A 21,446-nucleotide genomic window follows, 5' to 3' on the forward strand; every position below is an offset into this window, starting at 1 on the left:
TCATTATCGCCTTCACCTGTGCAATTATCAGCACCTGTGTACCTAAACCTGCCCAACTCATGGGCCCAATCTCAATGTCCACTCTCAAGCACTCACTGACGTTGAGGCGCATTCCCTCTAAGTCCGTGAGGGTTTAGGGCTGTCCCAGTGTCAAATCATCAAGTGTGTAAGGCAGGCATGTCCAAAGTACGGCCCGGGGGCCAATTGCGGCCAAAGGTCCATTTATTTATGGCCCCAAGCTTTCATCTTAAAGCGTGTTGCTTATAGCACATAACTTAATCACCTTCTGAATCATCTGTACATTTGCAGTTTCTTTCAAGCGTACAAACAAAACTAAAGTCAATCCAGAAACGTCTCTAAAAGCTTCATATGGACTACCTGTCTTAAAGCCAAAGCTCTGGGAATTCCTCAAGGTGGCAATAAAGAAGAAACACAAGAACTCTTAAAGCTGTCAGGTTTTCAAATTAATGTTTTTATCATGATGTTCTTCACACAGATGTGTATACAGTATAATTTATATAAAATAGTTATATGGCCTATTTTTATATTTATAGTTATATAGCCTATATATATATATTTTAAATGTTGTGGTTAAGCAGTCTGTACGGTAAGAGCCTGGATCACATGACAGTCAGTCTGTCCCTTAAGCGCCTTGAATTTGAGGAAAGTAAAAATTGTGCAGTAAAACTTCCTAATATCACTAAGGTGAGCTTCATGTCGTCATGCAGGTCACGTGAGAAGTCGCAAAGTGCTGTCCCATTCCAGTTCTACAGTTTGAGCCCTCACAGCCTCCTGCCCTCAATCACTTTCCAGCTGACGTCAATTAAGTCAAGAAGGGCTCAGGGCTCAGGTCTCAGGGAGGACATTGAAATTGGGCCATTCTCTCTCGTTTGTCTCAGTTCTCTCTCCCCTCATCCCCTCTACTTCTCTCTCCCTCTCCTGTCCTCTTAATAAAGGAACCAAGGGGGATACTGAACCAAAGGTGTGTCCAGACCAAGCGGCAACCTCCGGTCTAAAAATATGAGTCCAAAAAAATATGAGTCCAAAGCTCTTGAGTGACCCAGCACTTGGTACTTTGGTCATTATTGTGGTGATGTTAATTGTTGATGAAGATAATGGAAGGTCTTAAATTGTTTGGTTGCTTCATTGTAGATGTTCCTTATTTTGAAAAAAATAAAAATAAATCCTTACTTACTTTTGTGCATTGCCTGTACACTGCTTGGCAGTACCTGCACCCAAATTGACTTTAAGCACTTTGTTACTCTTACTGATCTTGTTTCCTCTTGTCTAGATCTTTGCTTGTGTTGTTCTTGTTCTTGTATGTACGTCACTTTGGATAAAAGCGTCTGCTAAATGACATTGTAACATTGTAACATTGTAACAATGCTGAAGTGTTAAAAGCTGCAGTTCTGGAAGTACCAGAAACCACATACACACCAATTCAAAAAAGGTGATCTTTACAGCAGAAATAAACATGTTTACAGGCTGGTACAAAAGATGAGTGTAGTCTGGACAGCTCATTTCTCGATGTGCTCTCACTGTGAGGGGGGTGAATTTTTTTCTAACCCGGCAATTTCAAAGATATTGAGATTACTAGTCTTCCAATGAGAGGCACAGCTGACTGTGGGAACACTGCAGCTGTTGGCTAGGAGGCTCAAACTCCGCCTCTTTACGTCACACTGGCTCAACAGAAGCAATATGGCTGCCGCCACCGATTGGGCTCAAAACAGCTCTTCAGAAACAGATGGGTGACGTCACGGAGACTACGTCCATATTTTATACAGTCTATGGTCCAGGCGTGTCCCCACCATGAGTCTCGACCCTCTATTCCAGACTATTCAGATACTTCGACCCCATCTAGTCCCTCCATACCTCGACCCCTACTGTGCACCAATGTGACTCATTTGAACTGTCCTGTAAACTAGACAAATCAAACCAGTCTTCTGTCTTTTGTCTGAGAGGAACAGAATTTCAAACTGATGTACCAAAACTTCCTGCTGTGTGGAGGGAAGATGGTATTAAAACTGTAATGCACATGTCTACCTTTAGGTGGCACCATTGTACCATCATCATGTTTCTGTTTCCTGGTCAGATACTGCTGCTGCTGCTGTTCTCCTCCTCACATGACTCTTCCTCACTCCCTTCAAAGTGTGAGAGAAAGAGAAACTTTAAAAACCTGACTTTCAAACATATTTTAATTGAATGTTGTTTCTATTTTTGGACTAACTTTTGTTCTTCTCTCAGATAAGAGTCTATTTTTAGTTCATTGTTAAATTAAATCAGCTCCTGTTCTGCAGGTGAGGAAGTCTTCTCCTCATCATTGTTAGAGTGACGATGTTTCTGCAGCTCTCGGTTCGACACATTAACAAACCCACAGTGAGCTGATAACACGCAGCGTGGAAATGACTGTTAATCATTTGGCTCTTCATGAAATAGCGCTCTCCTCTTCCTCGTCATTTCGTGTTCTTGCCTCAGGAGTTCGGTCTGTTTCCCTCCTCAAACATATTCTGTCAAATTTAGTTTAAAGCATCACAATCTTGTTAGGCGGCTGTTTCATTAAGACATCAATTCTCAGTGTGAGGGGTGACAGAGAGTGCAGGAAGTCAAACACATTTGATCACATTATTTACTGGAATTATTTTAATAACTCATCTTGATACCTTCTGGAAAAATAATGAGTTTGAAATAGCCACAGAATGAGACTCTGGCCTGAATAAAACAACACAATCCTAAAAGGATGATTATTGTGCAGCTTCCTCTGAGCGCCGCGCTCATCACAGGAACAATGTCTGCACGTTCTTCATCACATAATGGCTCTGCCTAATTCTGTCGCTTTAAACTCTGGACATAAATAAGCCTTTGGAGATAATTCGAGACGAGCAGAGAATTAAAAAAAAAATCATCTTGTGTGGGTGAAATCAGGGGCAACAACGTAAGTCAGCAACAGTTTAATAACTGAAAATCAGATGCTTCATTTCCTGTGTGGATTCCAGTAAATAGACCCCTCCCAAAGGAGAGTCAACTCTGGAGCAACGACCACTACAGCAGGAGTTGATGTTTATCTACACATGGACATTATTTACTCTCACAACAGCACACACACGTCTTTGACAGTGACCATCTAATCATCTCTAACTGTGTGCACGTTGCATAGTGAGGTGGAGGGGTGTCACGATTCTCCTCAGAAACATTTTTCAGTAGGGGAGAACGGGGTTGGTTGTCACACTCGTTATATCTCGTCACCAGAGGGCGCTGTCTCTCAAATTGGGGTATGGACATTTCCAGAATTAGGATCAGAGCTCACCTACATAGTCTTCTCTGGAGTAAGACAGCTGAACTTGAGGTGAGAGGACTTTTTGTGTTTTCCATGTCAAATTGTAAATATTCAGCTCCTCAGTATTTTTCTTCTAGGCTTTTAAACGATGGGTTTAGAACAAAACAAGTGTTACCCTTACAAAGTGTGAGGGGAAAGCTATAGTTCAGATTTTTATTAGCTAGATAAATAGTTGTTAGATGGTTGTTAGCCTTGATGCTAGCAAAAAATTCCAGTTGGGGTTGGTCGTCACATTCTCTTTGGGGTTGGTTGCCACATGTAACAACCAACCCCTATGTTGGCAAAATCACACATGGTGAAATGAGTTGGAGTGTGCAGACCCTACATTTGCCATCACTGTAACTGAGACAGTGACTGCATGTAGTCTAGTTGAGTCGGCCATTATTGTTAGGCCTATTTGTTTTGTTCTTTATGTTGTTATATAGGCTGGACTAAAGATGTGTTTCCCGTTCATGTTCCTCATTTTATGTTAAAATGCATTAAGTTATGTAAGTTATGTAGTTCTGCCTTCTTGCCTTTTTGAAAGATTTTTCTCATTAAAATACCATTGTGACAACCAACCCCATAGTGTGTGACAACCAACCCCATAGTGTGTGACAACCAACCCCATAGTGTGTGACAACCAACCCCATAGTGTGTGACAACCAACCCCATAGTGTGTGACAACCAACCCCATAGTGTGTGACAATCAACCCCACAGTGTGTGACAACCATCCCTGTGATGGGGTTGGTTGTCACAATGTGTCAGAGTGTCTTTGATAGTTATTTGCCTCTTTGTTACAATGAGTTGGAAAATGAGAGGGATACACATTTCAAGCCAACACCTTAAGCTTCAATTTAATGTAGGAATGACTATTGAAAGATGTTTTGATGATGAGCAATCATCAAAACAGTAAAAAGTGTGACAACCAACCCCGTTCTCCCCTACTGATGGCGATGAATGTGTTCACATAAACACCAATGTATTATCCTGTTAATCACAGTATTCAATATGTGATGCTGCAGGCCATGGAAACAGCATATTCCCAGACAAAGATCCAAATGAGGTCTTAAATCTGGTGTTTACTGATTAAAGCAGGTGGGATACGGCTTCATTACTCAGGTTTAAGGAGCATTATTTGGAAATGTTGGATTCTCAGTAAAACATCCTCCTCTTGTTTGAACTGAGACTTCATCACAGTGAATTAGGCAAATATTCTTTTTCAAACAGCTTCGGAGGAATATTCTTTTCATATCTAGGGCAAAAAGTGAACTGAATGCATGTTAACCAGACCAAAGGAAAGTTTTCACACAACTTTTTATATCACAAAGTTAATGCAAAGACCCAGATTAACGTCTGGCTCTGAGAATGAGAGAATGATGTGAATCAGTTTGTTTTGCTGCCTTCGTGAAGCACTTGGTAACTATGATTTTGATAAAGTGCTAAAAATGAAGGCTTTTATCAAAATTACTGCTTTACATAGTTGCACTGCTTGAAATAAACAAGATGCAACTTGAGCAAAAGAATCCCTGTGAGGTTGTGTCCCCAGAGCCAGTCAGCATTGAGATTCATCTGATTCTTTCCAAGCTCTAGAAATGATGGATCTACCTCCATTAATAAACCAAGCAGTGTTAGTTGTACTTCAGCTTGTTGTCTTGGTAGCCAACAAGGCTAACTGATCTGCAGCAGCCCAAAGGATCTTCATTAGCAGAAATGTTCTGCAACAAATACCTGGGCGATAGAGATGTGCACATTAGGTTGACCCTTACACGGATTACTAGCCTACTTGGTTGAACTAATTATTTATATCTGTATTATTGTCAATCTGAACTGCTGGTCAAGTGGTGTGTCTTTTTTTCTTTTTTTCAAGTTATATTTTTGGCCTTTTTGCCTTAATTTATAGGACAGCTGAAGAGTGACAGGAAATGTGGGAAGTAGAGTGAGGGGGAAGACAATGGTCAACTGGCCGGGAAATCGAGGCGGCGACCCCTGCAACTTGGACTGTAGCCTCTGTATGTGGGGCGCTTAGACCGCTAGGCCACCAGCGCCCTGTCAAGTGGTGTGTCTAAGCTGTAACACAGCCACCCACCACTTTCTGAGGCTGTAGCTCCAGTTAATGTCTCCTGCCATAATAACACTATCATGCTCTACTACCTGGATGTAAACAAGCACAGGTGATGATGTCGTCTGGTAGCACGGCATGGTTTGTCAGTATGTTGATCTAGTAAATGGAGATAGCGTTGTACGCAGGCTGTGTCTGGTTGAATCATAGACTGTATATAAAATGGACGTAACTCGCCCGGCTTGAAGTGAGGCCGCCACAAAAACTGCTCCCCCTAGTGGCTGGCTGCAGAATAGGTCAAAAACTCTGTCTCCACCATTCATTTGAATGGGGCTGCGGTCAAACTTCAAGGCCTCTTTTTTCTGAAAAGTTTATTATTTTGTTAGTTATTAGAGTTTAAAAAATGGGGTTTTACATCCAGTTTTACTTTGATTGACAGCTTCCGTCGAGAGAAACTCTGTAGGACCTCGGGACGCTATGCTGTAGGGCGGAGCTTGTTACCGTGGAAACACACAAATTCCCTACTGTGCAGACTCTGGCTGCAGAAAATTTCCAAGTTGTCCTTGTCTGGAACGGGATAGTTTGGCTTCAAAACAGTACAATGGGAAAAGGCGGAGCGGCGCCGTCCATTATATATACAGTCTATGGGAACCAGCACAGGCATGACCTGCTGACCTGCGAGGAGGACTGAAGGCTGCTGGAGCTAGCTCTGCAAGTGTTAGCTACACTCTGCAAGGCATTTTAACAATATATATTTTCACAGACTCTCTTATGGTATTAGTCACTCTGGAATACCCACATAGATGTTGCAAATTTAAACTTAACAACAGTAGAGGTCCAGGCCTGAAGGAGAAACTCAGTGGAACAGATTGTAACATTTAGTGAGTGAGGGGAAGACAAGGAACTTGTTATCAGACCACATAATGATAAGACACCACTGGAACAGAGTGTCCTTCTGACTGACTACTGTGCAAATACACAACTTAACCAGTACAGAAACACACACACACAAACACACACCTTTTATCCAGAACTAGTTTCTAAAGGACAGGTAGTAAAATGAATGCCTCCTGGTTGTCTGAGACTCTCAGCTTGCTGGTCTAAGTCTGCCCGGCATCAGGCTCTTAATGCAGATAGAACTGTAATTATAATGTTACAATACACCACTGTTTCGGACTGAATTAGTTTCTTGTTGATTTTATTTTACATTAAAAGGGAAGAAAAAGTTAACTTCAAACAATAAACTGTTCCACTGAGCGCCCCCTACAGGCCTGGAGCACTTCATTGTCTTGATTTGTAGCGTTTTTCTTTTGCATGTGTTTCCTGTGTTTGTGTTTTGGGATTTTAAAAGTTAAAAGTGGGTAAAAGGTTGCATTGTTTCTAAATTTGCAGCATGTTTCTCCTTGTGAAGATCGTTAAGGCCGTTGCAGATCGATTAGCTTTGCATTTACTTTGTCACTCATCTGTAAATGGTTCATTCAGCTGTAGATCTTGATCCAAACAGGAAAACAGAATGCTAGTTGTTTATATCCAGGCTGGTACAGAGCTGAGCCGAGTCTGACCTCACTAACAGGTCATCAAACTGCTGAGCCTGAAGTAGCTGGAACGGCTGTGAAGTTAATCAAGAGACAGTTCCTCAGGATGTCAGTGAAAAATCCAAACTGTGCGAGCCTCTGGGTGATTGCACGAGCAGCGATTGGTTTGCCAACACGTCTGGAAGGGTGGATTTCAGGCCAACATTTTCCTGCTTTTGGTCTGAGCACAAAACTAGACTATCAGGTCTCTTACACTGCAGACAGAGAAACAGAAGGACTTCACGGCTCTGCTGGACTTGTTTCCACAAAGCTTTGACTCTGGCAGAGACCATGGTGTCTCCCAACGTGCACCTGCAGGCTAGCGCTGAGCTAATCTGTGTCATCCTCAAAGCTTTCTTTGTTTTTTCCCCTTTAGAGCGATCAATCAAGTCAACACAGAGAAGTCTTAAGCTCCTTTCAATCAATTCGAGATACAGAATGAGAATCGTGACACCCCTATTGGTGAGCAGGTTTCACTACGGTAATGAAGACTACTTGCTGGAGTGACACTCTGCAGAGCTACAGAATTATAAAGAGCACACTTAGACTCATGAGACAGGCTCTGTGAACACATGGCAGTGTAGATCTACAGTACGATACTGTCAGTTTAAAATGCTCTAATTCAGAAGTTTCATTCAAATTCCAGGGATTTCCAGTGAGCATGCCTATATTAAACTATCAATATTAAATATCACAATTCTGGTCAATATTTAATGAGGCCTATTTTCTAACAATGCAGCTTTCAGGGCTCAGAATCAATATTTAAAAAAGTTAATTTTTCATAACTTTAGCTTTGAAAGCCCAAGTGCATTATTAATGGCAGCTACATGAGCGATGTGAAAAGTGACAGATTCCATATGCATTTCTATAAAGACAGTGGAGGTGAAAACTATACGCTGTGCACTGATTCAAACACAAATCTTCACTCTGCTGTCGAACTCCTGGATTTTTCCCTGCAGGGGGGGCGGGGCGGAACAAGAAGCCTCCTGTCAGAGACTGTGTGTTTATCCACCCTGCTGTGTTTAAAATCCATCACTGTCACCAGCCTGCTCCTCTCTCTAACATTTCCTTTATGGCAGACTAGAAATCCCATCTCTGTTGTTGTTTTTCTTTGTCCTCCTTTTGTTCATGAGTCTCATCCAGAGCAGCCTCTGCTGTCTCTCCTGCCTTCGTCTCTCCCTCCTTCTCCTTCTCCTTCTCTTTCTCCTTCTCCCTCTCCCTCTCTCGGATGATCTCCACCAGCCGCTGAAACTTCTGGTTTAGCTCCTCCATCCCTCCCACCACCTTCCCCTCGTCTTTCTCTCCGTCGCTCTCCAGTGAGCTCAGTGACTCGGCTCGTGAATCACGGCCCTCAAACTCGTAAGTCTGCAGTGAGTCATATGGTGGCTGCGACAGGTCAAAGGTGACCTGATCCAGACGGATGTTCAGGAGGTCTTCCATCCGTAGAGGCTGCGGGTTGGCGGCCTCTCCTCTCGCAGGCTCCGCCCCGCACGCCCAGCCTCTGCTGTTCCCAAACAGCCCCCCGGATAAGGACAAAGGCTGCGAGGTCAAATCCTTCCCCTGGAGTTTGCACATGTTCAGTAGCTGCACTCCCGCCGGGAACAACCCGCCGCTGCTTGTCCCGTTCATACACGTCCCTCTGCTGTTTGGATTCAGCGAGCCCACAATGCTGTACGTGTCTCCCGGCAGGTAAACAGGAGGGTTTACAGAACCCATTTGACCTCCGTTTGAATAATTTCGCTCTGAAACAGAGGGGATAGAGGAGTCAGTATCAATGTCATCTAGTGTGCAGCTGGTGGCTCCAGTGCTGATCTGGGTCTGCGATGACCCCGGCCGGCCCTCGGGCTGGTTTGACGAGGAGCTGGTGTGACTTTGGCATAAAGACTCATTTGGGTCACAGTGGGACAGATCTGCAGAGACGCTGGCTGGTGTCGCCTCTGTTTCTGTCTGGTTTTTCTGTAAAAGAGGAAAAGAGAGTGGAGATTGTAGATGATTCAGAAAGACAAGCAGGGATAAACATAGGGAGGAAAAGAGAGGCCAAAATGATTTAGAGTTTAATCAAGTGAAAAACTGAAACTGAATCCTTTAAATATTCAAGATTCAAATCTAAATGCAGCATGGACTTACTACCTGTCTGAATTTATGAGTATGACCGGGTAATTTAAAGTTCTCAGAATGTAAAAACTTTCCTGGAAGGGTTGAAAAATTCACATGTTACTTTAAAATCAGCTGGTCTGAACTTTTCTCTGGATCGAGTGACTAACAGAGCTTTATGAGGATGAACCCAAATATATGAAAATGGTGTTAAACTTTGGTTTTCCAATGTGTTTTGGTATTTTTGCATTCTGTTAGCAGCTGGAAACTGTAGCTCATTTGCTTGCTTTACACTTTTTAAAAAAAATCTCATTAACTGTTGAAACTTATTCATTTGAAATGCTGACATGTCTTGGCTACATTGGACATAGTCTGACTGTTTGAAGAGAGGCTGTGCAGTAAAATAAGAGTGTTAGCTAGCTAATGCTTCATGACATACAGTATCTCACAAAAGTGAGTACACCCCTCACATTTCTTCTAAAGCTGATGCACAAGAAAGTCTGCAAACAATTTGCTAAAGACAAGCAGACTAAGGACATGGATTACTGGAACCATGTCTTGTGGTCTGATGAGACCAAGATGAACTTATTTGGTTCAGATGGTGTTAAGCGTGTGTGGCGGCAACCAGGTGAGGAGTACAAAGACAAGTGTGTCTTGCCTACAGTCAAGCATGAGGGTGGGAGTGTCATGGTCTGGGGCTGCATGAGTGCTGCCGGCACTGGGGAGCTACAGTTCATTGAGGGAACCATGAATGCCAACATGTACTGTGACATACTGAAGCAGAGCATGATCCCCTCCCTTCAAAAACTGGGCCACAGGGCAGTACTCCAACATGATATCGACCCCAAACACACCCCCAAGACGGCCCCTGCCTTGCTAAAGAAGCTGAGGGTAAAGGTGATGGAGTGGTCAAGCATGTCTCCAGACCTAAACCTTATTGAGCATCTGTGGGGCATCCTCAAACGGAAGGTGGAGGAGCGCAAGGTCTCTAACATCCACCAGCTCTGTGATGTCGTCATGGAGGAGTGGAAGAGGATTCCAGTGGCAACCTGTGAAGCTCTGGTGAACTCCATGCCCAAGAGGGTTAAGGCAGTGCTGGAAAATAATGGTGGACACACAAAATATTGACACTTTGGGCCCAATTTGGACATTTTCACTTAGGGGTGTACTCACTTTTGTTGCCGGTGGTTTAGACATTAATGGTTGTGTGTTGACAGTAAATTTACACTGTTATACAAGCTGTACACTGACTACTTTACATTGTATCAAAGTGTCATTTCTTCAGAGATATAATTAAATATGTGCAGAAATGTGAGGGGTGTACTCACTTTTGTGAGATACTGTATTTAGCAAAAGTTTGTGATGAGGCAAAGTCCATCAGAGTATAAAATACATTTCTCACTTAAACAAATGTTAAGTTAAAGTATTTGATATAAATACTAAATGTGGGTCAAGTTTCAAATCATTAGATCAGCGTTTGTTGGAGTAATCCCCGGATTAGACTATAGGCTTGATCAAAAAAGTCACACGAGATTTCAGCGAGATTAACACAAGACTTGCTCAAACTGTGACATCACAAGTTGTCCTTAAAAGGGCATATTTGTCATTTAAAGGAGCACAACTTTGTTGCATGGCAAAGACAAAAGATGGCTCCAGAATGATGGGGGGAGAAAGGCCCTTAAAGAAACAGTAAAGCTGAAATGACGAGGTTCAAAGACACCAGTCTGAGGTAGATAGACATTTTTGAGCTGTAAATAATATAAAGCTACTACAGGGCTATCAGAGGGATGATATAAAGCCTGACAATGAGCAGAATACTCCCCTCTTTAAGTAATTGAGATTGTGAAATCTTACAAGTACCTGGGTGTTCACCTGAACAATAAACTGGACTGATCAGACAACTGCAACGCACTCTACAAGAAGGGACAAAGCAGATTCCTTCTGTTTAGGAGACTCAGGTCTTTTGGTGTGGAGGGGGCTCTTCTGAAGTCCTTCTTTGACTCTGTGGTGGCATCAGCCATCTTCTTTGGAGTGGTCTGCTGGGGGAAGCAGCATCTCTGCTGCTGACAGGAAGAAGCTGAACAGACTGGTGAAGAAGGCCAGCTCTGTCCTGGGCTGCCCACTGGACCCTGTGGAGTTGGTGGCTGACAGGAGGATGATAGCAAAGCTATCTTCTCTGATGGACAACACGTCACACCCCCTCCAGGAGACCATAACAACACTAAGGAGCTCGTTCAGTGACAGACTTCTTCACCTGCAGTGTCTCATGGAGAGATATTGCAGGTCTTTTCTTCCTGCAGTGGTCAGACTATATACCCATAATATATATATATATCTTGTAAGATATGCTTATTTTTACCTATTTAATTTTAAATGATAATAACTTTTTAATGATTGATATTTTATAGGCTCTTGTTTGCTTTATATATTTTTTTGTCTACTTTGCTGCTGTGACACTTGAATTTCCCCGTTGTGGGACGAGTAAAGGACTATCTTATCTTATCTTATCTTAATCAAACTACTAAATGAAGCATATTCCTTCCACTTCTGTTGACAGATGATGGTTTTAAACTAAGGTATCCTTGCAGTGGAGTTTTCAATGGTTTCTCTCCTGAGTCCGTGTGCTCACGCTTTCTCAGTGTTTCAAAGTTTAACTTGACTGCAGAACAAATTTCCCCTCAGGGACAGTAAGTCAAACAAACCAGTGAGCTTCTGTATCGGGCACAGAGCTGTTAAACTTTAACTTTTCCTCTGACTTTGTGTAACTTGGGAGAGCAAACATCTTCAGACGGCAGGAGATACTCGGTATGAGATAAAGCTGTGAGGGAGCCACCAGCTGATAAGCAAAACATGTGCTGATAATAATATTAACTCTGAAAACCCATGGCACCTCACTATCAGACCTCAAAACGACACAATCATTCTGGAATAAGCTGGGATTTAAAAGGTACCACTTTATTTCAATACTTATTTCAGTCAAACCTCTCTGCAGGATAAGCCAATGCTATTGCCTGGATTTTATTGTATTTGCTAGAATAAAGTCACACATTTATAAGAATAAAGTTCAAAATGTATAAGACTAAATGTCTTGGTCACCGGTTAGCCTGTTTGTTACATTGTGTTGTACATAGTAGGGGTGAGCCCGACTAAGGATTTGCTTAGTGGAATCTGATTCATCAGATTTTGCCCATAGTCGACGAATAGTCGAATGTTTGTTGTTTTTCCTTATTGACCCAAAGTCTGCATGATGGTGACCGCATGACAATATTACGCATAACCCTTTACAATTAAGAGACTCGTAGCTTAAAGTAAAAGGGACAACAGAATATTATAAGTATAAAACTTAGATTTTTTAAATCTATATTGCAAAAACAACGAGGTGATGAAGGAGAGAAAACTCAAATAAGGCCACCATCCATTAAATATGGAACAATGCGCCACTATAGAATAAGGAATCAGGAGATATTTAAACAGTGTAGAGCAGCGCTGCAGAGGGTAGTTTGTCCAACTTAAGACTAAACATTTTTATAATGTTCAAAATCAAACCTGAACCAGCTAAAGGGTTTTTAAATCTCTTAACAGAACCTTTTAAAACAGTCATTCATCGCGTCTTTGTCCGCGTGAGTCTTTTCAAACTGTACGTGAGGAAAACCATCGTGTGTACGGGCAGAAGTGCGCTCCTGTCTTTGTTGACTGTAAATCCTGTCATAGAGAATATGACAGGATTTACGCCTGATGGTGTGGAGGTGGATGGGATGCTGTGGATTGTTTTTGAGGCTTCAGACAGCTTTGGGTATTCCTGCTCGTCCTTTTGGCCCCGTGCAGTTTTTGTGTGGTCCGGTAATCCTTGATCTCACAGCCCTCTTCATGAAGCTGCTCCTCATCTTCATCACTATTTTTAGGATCAACTGAAGTTTTATATTCTGACATTTTGAGCTACCATGAACGTAGAAAGATTTAAAGGCCAGCTGAGGTACGTCTGCTCCACAGGTCCCGCTAAATGTTCCACCTTTAATTACCAGGGGAGATTTAATTACCACTTTAAGGAGATTTAACACTTCAAGAGCTGTTCTCAGAATTACATTAAATAAGTCTATATTTATATCAAAATAGGATATATGAGACACTATTTTTTAGGGAAACAGGAAAATAATGTAAAATTAGACATTGAGCACCCCCATGGTTTGAATGGAATGATCCACGTTTCATATGCAAATATTCGACTATGAGATTGGCAGTCGACTAAGGCTCGTTAGAACGAATCGTCGAATATTCGACTATTTGGGGTCACCCCTAGTACATAGAATTGACATATCCTATATACATATATATTTTACATCTTCATCTTCATGTCTATATATTATGTTTCTGTTCAAACTGTGTTGGAGCAACTGTAAAACACAAAGTTTGCACTGGTTCACAACGATGATGACACTCAATAAAAAAGGTGACATTACTGTCTTCTTAGCACAAATGCTGATTTAGCCGATCTAAGAGCTAAGTGAGTCCCTGATAAATGTCACTAATGCATATCTAGTGTCGGCTATTTTATGGGGAAACTCGCTCTCCAGTAAAATTCACATTTTACGGTCTCTCTTTGCCTCCATATAAAAGTTTTGAACACCATTATCTGACCTTGGCCTGATCCTGCGTCTCCTTTGTGTCGGCTGTGCACGCTTCACTGCCTTCATGTCTGTCTGTGATTTTGCTCTTCCCCAGCATGTGCTCTGCTTCATAACAACCGGTGCTGATCTCAGGAGAGCGCAGCAGAGGATCAAAGGTGTTCTGGTTCTGGATCACCAGGGACCCGCCGACATGACCTCCAGTGAGCCTGTGGGTCAGCTGTGTTAGCTGCACACCCGCCTCCAGAGGCCCGACTGGATAATCTCTGAGAACAGGCAGCGTGTGGAGGCCGTAACAAAGGCGTCCGTAGAGGGGAGCGGAGCCCGGACGCTGCTGAGGGCTCAGGCCGGGGCGCGGGTTACGACTCCAGCTGTACGTCCTGGCCCGGGGTGGATTCTGCGGGGTGTACCATCTGTGCCAAGAGATAAACGTCAGAGAAATACACACACACATGCACACACTCCCAACAGCCACAGTCACAAGGATGAACTTCGTTTTTATTTTGGGAACAGCTCACATGTTTCTGTTGTGCATGTGCTGCATGCGGTGCATGCTCTGCAGCGCTGTGATGTCAAAAGCTGCGGTGTCCGCTTCCCCTCCCCCCTCATCATCATAGGATATGATGTTCTCCCTGACATCATCCTCCTCGAAGGGGGAGTGGGAGTCTCGCTTCTGATGGCGCAATGACAGCGAGAGTGCACACACCACTAAAGGGCATAGAGCAGACACACACTCTTCAGCAATAAGAAGGAAACCTGACACAACAAGTCAGCATCTTTCAAAAAAATCACAAACATCAGATTTTTAGCGCTTCAGAGACTTCAGAGGACCGGCAGAACCTACCGAGCAGAGTGGTGACGCACGCCAGCATGGCGAGTAAGGTGACCAGACTGAAAATGAGAGACGCAGAGGACGAAGGCATGGGGAGACAAACCAAGTGTCTCTCCCATCGCCTGTCCCTCTGCTTCCCCCGATCTTCAGTCTGCATGCCCCCCCGCAGACACGGACAAATGGTCACGGTGACCGTGCCAGTGTTGGTCAGACCTGAGGCTCCATCACGAAGCACAACTGGCACATAGAGGGTGAGTAAGGATGAGGAGAAGCCAGGGAGGGGCTCCAAGGCTGACTGCAGAACCAGGCTGGCTGTCACACCTGATAACAAGAGAACAGAAACACACATCAAACACGGTCACTGCACAAACAGCCTGCACCACTCTTTTTTGGCTTATGTCGTGTTTCTGGATTGTGTGTGAAAAAGGAAAGCAGAGCCACCTCCAGATTCCCTGATGGAGAGGTTGAGGGCAGAGCCGGACTCTGGAGGGATGCTGAAGTGAACCGGGCCGTCCTGGCCTCCTTGATCCTTATCGACAGCTCGCAGGACCTGAACCACCTGCATGACACAAATCAGAATAGATACATGTTTAGACACGCCTCAGAGTTTTGAATATCTAAACGTTCTTGAAGCCATTGGAAATGTGGCTTTTAATAGTGAAATTCATGTATGATATCAAAGTTGAGAGCCTCATGAAGGATCCACAAAAAGTTCAGAGCTATTAGAAAACCAGATTCTGCAGTTTGGGGAGCTGCTTTAGACTCTGGAGCTGTTGCAGATCAGGTTTTGATTGACATCTGCTTGGTTTTGATTAACATCTTCCCTGTTTTGATCGACACTTCTCTTGTTTTAAATTGACATCTGCCTGGCTCGGCCCCCACACTTGTTCTTTAAGCTCCGCTTGCAATGCTAAAAGCCGGCTCTATTAGTCAGCTCGAGCTTTATTGTTATGGAAACAAATTAGAAAAGAAAATACACAATCGACTGCCTGCTACTGCTAGAAATAGAGACAACCTTCATTAACATCCACACTTGATGACAAACATCCTCCACAGTGACGATGATCCTTTGTGGACGGTAATAGCTCTGATTGGAATTGTTTGAGCATTTTCATTTTCATTATAATATTATGTCTCAGCACAACCACGCTCGATTCAAACTCAATGTCATAAAAAGTTGCATAAATTTAAACGTTAGTTTTGACTTAACACATACCTCATTCATTTTTCAGATCGCCTACCCTTACATACATGAGACCCTGAATTACATAAGAAGCACCAAAGTAGATTTTTTATTTATTTTTTGAAATAAAAAACTGCCAACCATATGACGTCCAATTTATTCTAATTGGATGTCATGCATTGGTGTATTTTATCACCACTAATGCTAATATTTAGACTTTATTCTTCTTAAAATATTTGATATTGAGGATTTTTCTTTTGTAAATGAATTGATTTATGTTTTAGGATTTTTTTGACAACAATATTTTTTGCAAGTTTTCACATCAGTTTCACTCAGTGAGTGCAGCTCAGCTCAAATCCATGTTCTCTCATAAAGTGTCTGCTGTTCTGGCTGCCTCCAGGCAAAACCCACTGAGGTAGTTTGATCTCTTTGAAGTGTTTTTTTTGTTCCTGTGTAAGACAGAAAACCTTCAAACCTTAGAGACGAACCCTTCAAAACTTTAATTCAAGAATTCATATCGATTCTCTCCATCCCAATGGAGATGTGACAAACTGACAGCGTTTGATAAAAGACGAAAAATTCAATAATTTTTTTTTAAACGCAATAAAGAAAATGAAATACAATGTATTCTTACATCACAACGATTCACAATGTCTCATAGCATTTAAAAACATTGCTTTGCTATTTAATAACTTATGCATGCACGGGCTAAATTCTATCTTTTATTCCATAATAGAGAGAACACAATATTATGAATAATTCTTCATTTGTGTGGATGAGAAACACACATGCACTGGCATGCTTCTGTGTTTATTTTATTTGCAGAAGAAGAATTTGTTGCACCACGTTTTTCTTTCTGTGTTGGATTATCAAAACAGATGGACACCGCGGCTGTTTGGACGTAACATACCACTCCACTCTGAGATTCATTTCTGGTGATAGTCAAGGGACACATGGCTGTCTACTGTACCAAAAAGCTAGCCGGCCTGGTTTATCAGCACTTATATTTATTTATTTATAAAGCTCTTACACAAAAGCTTGGCTCCCCCTCATCTCTCAGTCCTGCTTTTATGAAATGTAGGTAACCATCATGCACCATCACAGTCAGGGCTCACCCTGCAGGTTCTCCACACAGAGAGGGTCCACTTCTTTCACTCTGACCCAAATACTTTGAATTTGCTTCCAAAAAAATACTTCACACCACGGAGACAGTCTCAAGGTTCCTGATTTTTCAATGTATTATTTGATCTGTCTTGCTGTTGATTAATGCACATTATTATTTATTATCTAGTTCAAATTGATTTAATTTGATTTAATTATTTATTGATTTTAAGTATAGCATCTTGTTGTATTTTAATGGTTTAATATTTTAGTGTTTTATTATCTTAGAAATGTATTTAATTTTGGTGAGTTTAATTTCCTGGGTTGAGTTTTAACATCTTAATTTACCTCCAGTGTTTCCTCATTAAGATATCATGAGAGCGTTTCCTCAGTTCGTTCAGCAACTTATTTTTTTTTTTAAATTAATTAATTAATTTTATTTTCATTGTTATTATTATTATTGTTGCATATATTGTGTTCTTAACCTTAGGATTGTGGGGTGTGTTTGGAGTCAGGGTTGGGATTAGGAATGGGGGTGTCTTTTTTAATCTTTTTTAAATGTAGGGGAGAACGGGGTTGGTTGTCACACTTTTTACTGTTTTGATGATTGCTCATCATCAAAACATCTTTCAATAGTCATACCTACATTAAATTGAAGCTTAAGGTGTTGGCTTGAAATGTGTATCCCTCTCATTTTCAAATTCATTGTAACAAAGAGGCAAGTAACTATCAAAGACACTCTGACACATTGTGACAACCAACCCCATCACAGGGATGGTTGTCACACACTATGGGGTTGGTTGTCACACACTATGGGGATGGTTGTCACACACTATGGGGATGGTTGTCACACACTATGGGGTTGGTTGTCACACACTATGGGGATGGTTGTCACACACTATGGGGTTGGTTGTCACACACTATGGGGTTGGTTGTCACACACTATGGGGTTGGTTGTCACACACTATGGGGTTGGTTGTCACACACTATGGGGTTGGTTGTCACACACTATGGGGTTGGTTGTCACAATGGTATTTTAATGGGAAACATCTTTTAAAAAAGGCAAGACGGCAGAACTAAATTTGAAAGTTGAATTGCACTGACAAGTGATAGGCCTACATAACTTAATGCATTTAACATAAAATGAGGAACATGAACAGGAAACACATCTTTAGGCCAGCCTATATAACAACATAAAGAACAAAACAAATAGGCCTAACAATAATGGCCGACTCAACTAGGCTACATGCAGTCACTGTCTGAGTTACAATGATGGCAAATGTAGGGTCTGCACACTCCAACTCATTTCACCATGCATGATTTTGCCAACATAGGGGTTGGTTGTTACATGTGACAACCAACCCCAAAGAGAATGTGACGACCAACCCCAACTGGAATTTTTTGCTAGCATCAAGGCTAACAACCATCTAACAACTACTTAGCTAGCTAATAAAAATCTAAACTATAGCTTTCCCCTCACACTTTGTAAGGGTAACACTTGTTTTGTTATAAACCCATCGTTTAAAAGCCTAGAAGAAAAACACTGAGGAGCTGAATATTTACAATTTGACATGAAAAACACAAAAAGTCCTCTCACCTCAAGTTCAGCTGTCTTACTCCAGAGAAGACTATGTAGGTGAGCTCTGATCCTAATTCTGGAAATGTCCATACCCCAATTTGAGAGACAGCGCCCTCTGGTGGCGAGATATCACGAGTGTGCCAACCAACCCGTGTGACAACCAACCCCGTTCTCCCCTATTCTATCTTAAGTTGTTTTTACGTACAGCACTTTGTGTTACAATGTCATTGTATTTAAGCGCTTTATAAATAAAGTCTGATTGATTAACTTCATCATCATTATTATTTAAATCAATGTACTTACTCAAACTTGACATGTTTAGTCCTTTTACTCACCTACAAGGCCTTACATTAATTAGCACCTCTGCATATTACTGACTGTGTTTCCAATTTTGTACAATCCAAAATTCTCTGATCTTGCTCTGCTTTTCTTTTAAGGGTTCTTTAAGCGCCCCAAAAATGTCTGATGAGCCAGCTTTCAGGTTTTATGGCCCTATATTTTTGAATAGCTCTCCTCCTGGTTCTAAAACTGCACATTAACGCTGACTAAACAAAAGTGTATAGCATTTAAAATGCAACATGCAGAGAAGATGCTTAATTGTTCCAAAACAAAACAAGAACAGACCTGACCGGGGGCACTGGAGTCGCACACAGACGTGGTGTACTCCCTGTCCAGCTCTGGAGCGTTGTCATTTTGGTCTATTGTCTCTATTGCAACGACAACCCTCGACACAAGGTTTGGATTGTCTGCGAGGAAAGGAAACAGACATGAAATGTTGAAATCCTCACAGAATTTCCATCATTTCTTACTCGTTACTTTTCATGCCAAACTCCAGGCGGTGCTTTTGGTGACAAATGACTCTTGTAAGCTCGGCTGCTCATTGCGCCCGGGGGCCAGAGGGGGCTGACATACCCCTCTGTGTGGCGATGACTGTGATATTATGCCACTGCTCCTGTTCACGGTCCAGCTCCATCACCGTGCTGATAAAGCCCGTGTCAGAGGCGATGCGGAACAGAGCCTCAGGGTCTGACTGGGGATCGATGGAGTACCTGAGATACACGAGCAGATACGACAAGAAAGAAAAGGAGAGGAAGAAGATAATGAAGAGAGCCCTGAGAGAGCGACTAGATGAGTGAGTGACGGTGTAATAAACCACCTGATGTTGCTGCTTTGTCCTGTGTCGGGGTCCACAGCAGAGACCCGGCCAACGGAGCAAACAGGAGGGCAGTTCTCCGACACGTCCAGATGGTACCGAGCCTCTGAGAACCGAGGAGGCTCATCAGCATTAAGAACCATGACTCGGACTGTCGCCTGGTCCTTAAAGGGGCCGTTCCTCAGGTACCTGGGGTCAACTAAAGGGTTGACAACTTCCACGGCAAAGGTGTAAGAATTGCGGGTCTCATAATCCAGCAGCTGTTGGGTGAGGAACAAAGCAATGCCAGACAGTGGGCTTTACTTCATTTAAGCTCTTACATATATAATGATGTATTTTACTAAGGCTGCAGGATATAACATTACACATGATCACAGAACTTTCTTCTATATTATTTTACCACTTTGAGAAGTGTAATTTGCACGCCTGGAGAAACAAAACTATTCATTAGTTTATTAAAAATGCACACAAGTTTGATGTCACACATCTTTCAGACTGTATTCATTATTCTTTAGGATATTTATATCTAGTAGAAACAGTGAATGAAGTGATGTTCACACCAAATCAGAGCTTCCCAGGTGATTTTTGGCAGAGGACTTGAGGAGGAGCTGTGAGCTGAGCTGTGAGCTGACATTGGTGGATAATTTATCAGCTCTCAAATGGAAGCTTGTTATCTGTAGCGGTATCCTCATCTTTAAAACAAACTGACTTGTTAATTAAACTACTACAAACACTAAAAAGAACAGTTCCACAATACAAATCTGAGTGTTACCAAACACAGCAGGTCAGGAGGGGCTGAGAGCTGAGCTGACCATGTTGGACAATTTATCAGGTTTCAAATGGAGGCCTGATTATCTTCAGGTGTAGGATCCTCCTCTTTGAAACCAACAGACCTGGTGAATGAACTACTAAACACACTAAAAAGGACAGTTTCATGCAAATAATCTGGTTGCAAATCCCAAACACAGCAGGTCAGGAGGGGCTGAGAGCTGAGCTGACCATGTTGGATAATTTATCAGCTCTCAAATGGAAGCTCGGTTATCTGTAGCAGCATCCTCATCTTTAAAACAAACTTACTTGGTAAATTAAACTACTACAAACACTAAAAAGAACAGTTCTACAATAAAAATCTGAGTGTTACCAAACACAGCAGGTCAGGAGGGGCTGAGAGCTGAGCTGACCATGTTGGACAACTTATCAGGTTTCAAATGGAGGCCTGATTATCTTCAGGTGTAGGATCCTCCTCTTTGAAACCAACAGACCTGGTGAATGAACTTCTAAACACACTAAAAAGGACAGTTTCATGCAAATAATCTGGTTGCAAATCCCAAACACAGCAGGTCAGGAGGGGCTGGGCGCTGAGCTGCCAATAACGTTAGCACTGGTTTTAGGTTTTCGGTTAGGATCGTTTAGTTTAGGTTTATAAAGGATTATCTGCAGAGGTCATTAAAACAAGAATACACATGCACAGAATGTGTCAGATGATATCTGGTGAGGGGGCTGCAAGCTGAGCTGCAACTAACTTGCACATTTTTTATGTCATATAAGGGGGTGCAGTAGCTCAGTCCATAGGGCCTTGGCTTGGCAACCGGAGGGTCGCCAGTTCGAGTCCCAGCATGGACGAAGCTTGGCAAGTGGACTGGTGGCTGGAGAGGTGCTGGTTGACTTGCCTGGGCACTACTGAGGTGCTCTTGAGCAAGGCACCGAACCCCTAACTGCTCGGGGTGTGCTGGTTGATGGCAGCATCCTCCCTCTGACATCTCTCCCTAAGTGCATGTCCACTGCATGTTTGTGCATTGTATGTATATACACCAAACTGTGCGTGTAGCATGACCAAAATATATAACACGAGTGGAAAAAATTGAATTTCCCCCTGGGGATTAATACAGTACGCTTCTTTCTTTCATTCTTTCTTCTGTTTTGTCCAAAAAC

At 42.4% G+C, this 21,446-nt stretch overlaps 1 protein-coding gene across 1 annotated transcript in view; it reads right to left on the reverse strand.

The window, feature by feature from the left end:
* Positions 1–4,614: 4,614 nt before the first annotated feature.
* Positions 4,615–21,446, reverse strand: part of LOC117824926 (cadherin-24) — a 76,237-nt gene continuing 59,405 nt past the window's right edge. The window contains exons 7-14 of the mRNA XM_034700436.1: positions 19,518–19,774; positions 19,274–19,410; positions 18,986–19,107; positions 14,940–15,057; positions 14,511–14,819; positions 14,185–14,374; positions 13,680–14,079; positions 4,615–8,906 (exon numbers count right to left, since the gene is read on the reverse strand). Coding sequence (XP_034556327.1) covers positions 8,031–8,906; positions 13,680–14,079; positions 14,185–14,374; positions 14,511–14,819; positions 14,940–15,057; positions 18,986–19,107; positions 19,274–19,410; positions 19,518–19,774 — 2,409 coding nt within the window. The 3' untranslated portion in view covers positions 4,615–8,030. The remainder of the gene's footprint in view (positions 8,907–13,679; positions 14,080–14,184; positions 14,375–14,510; positions 14,820–14,939; positions 15,058–18,985; positions 19,108–19,273; positions 19,411–19,517; positions 19,775–21,446) is intronic.

Source organism: Notolabrus celidotus, chromosome 2 (assembly GCF_009762535.1).
Source record: "Notolabrus celidotus isolate fNotCel1 chromosome 2, fNotCel1.pri, whole genome shotgun sequence".
Taxonomy (NCBI): Eukaryota; Metazoa; Chordata; class Actinopteri; order Labriformes; family Labridae; genus Notolabrus; species Notolabrus celidotus.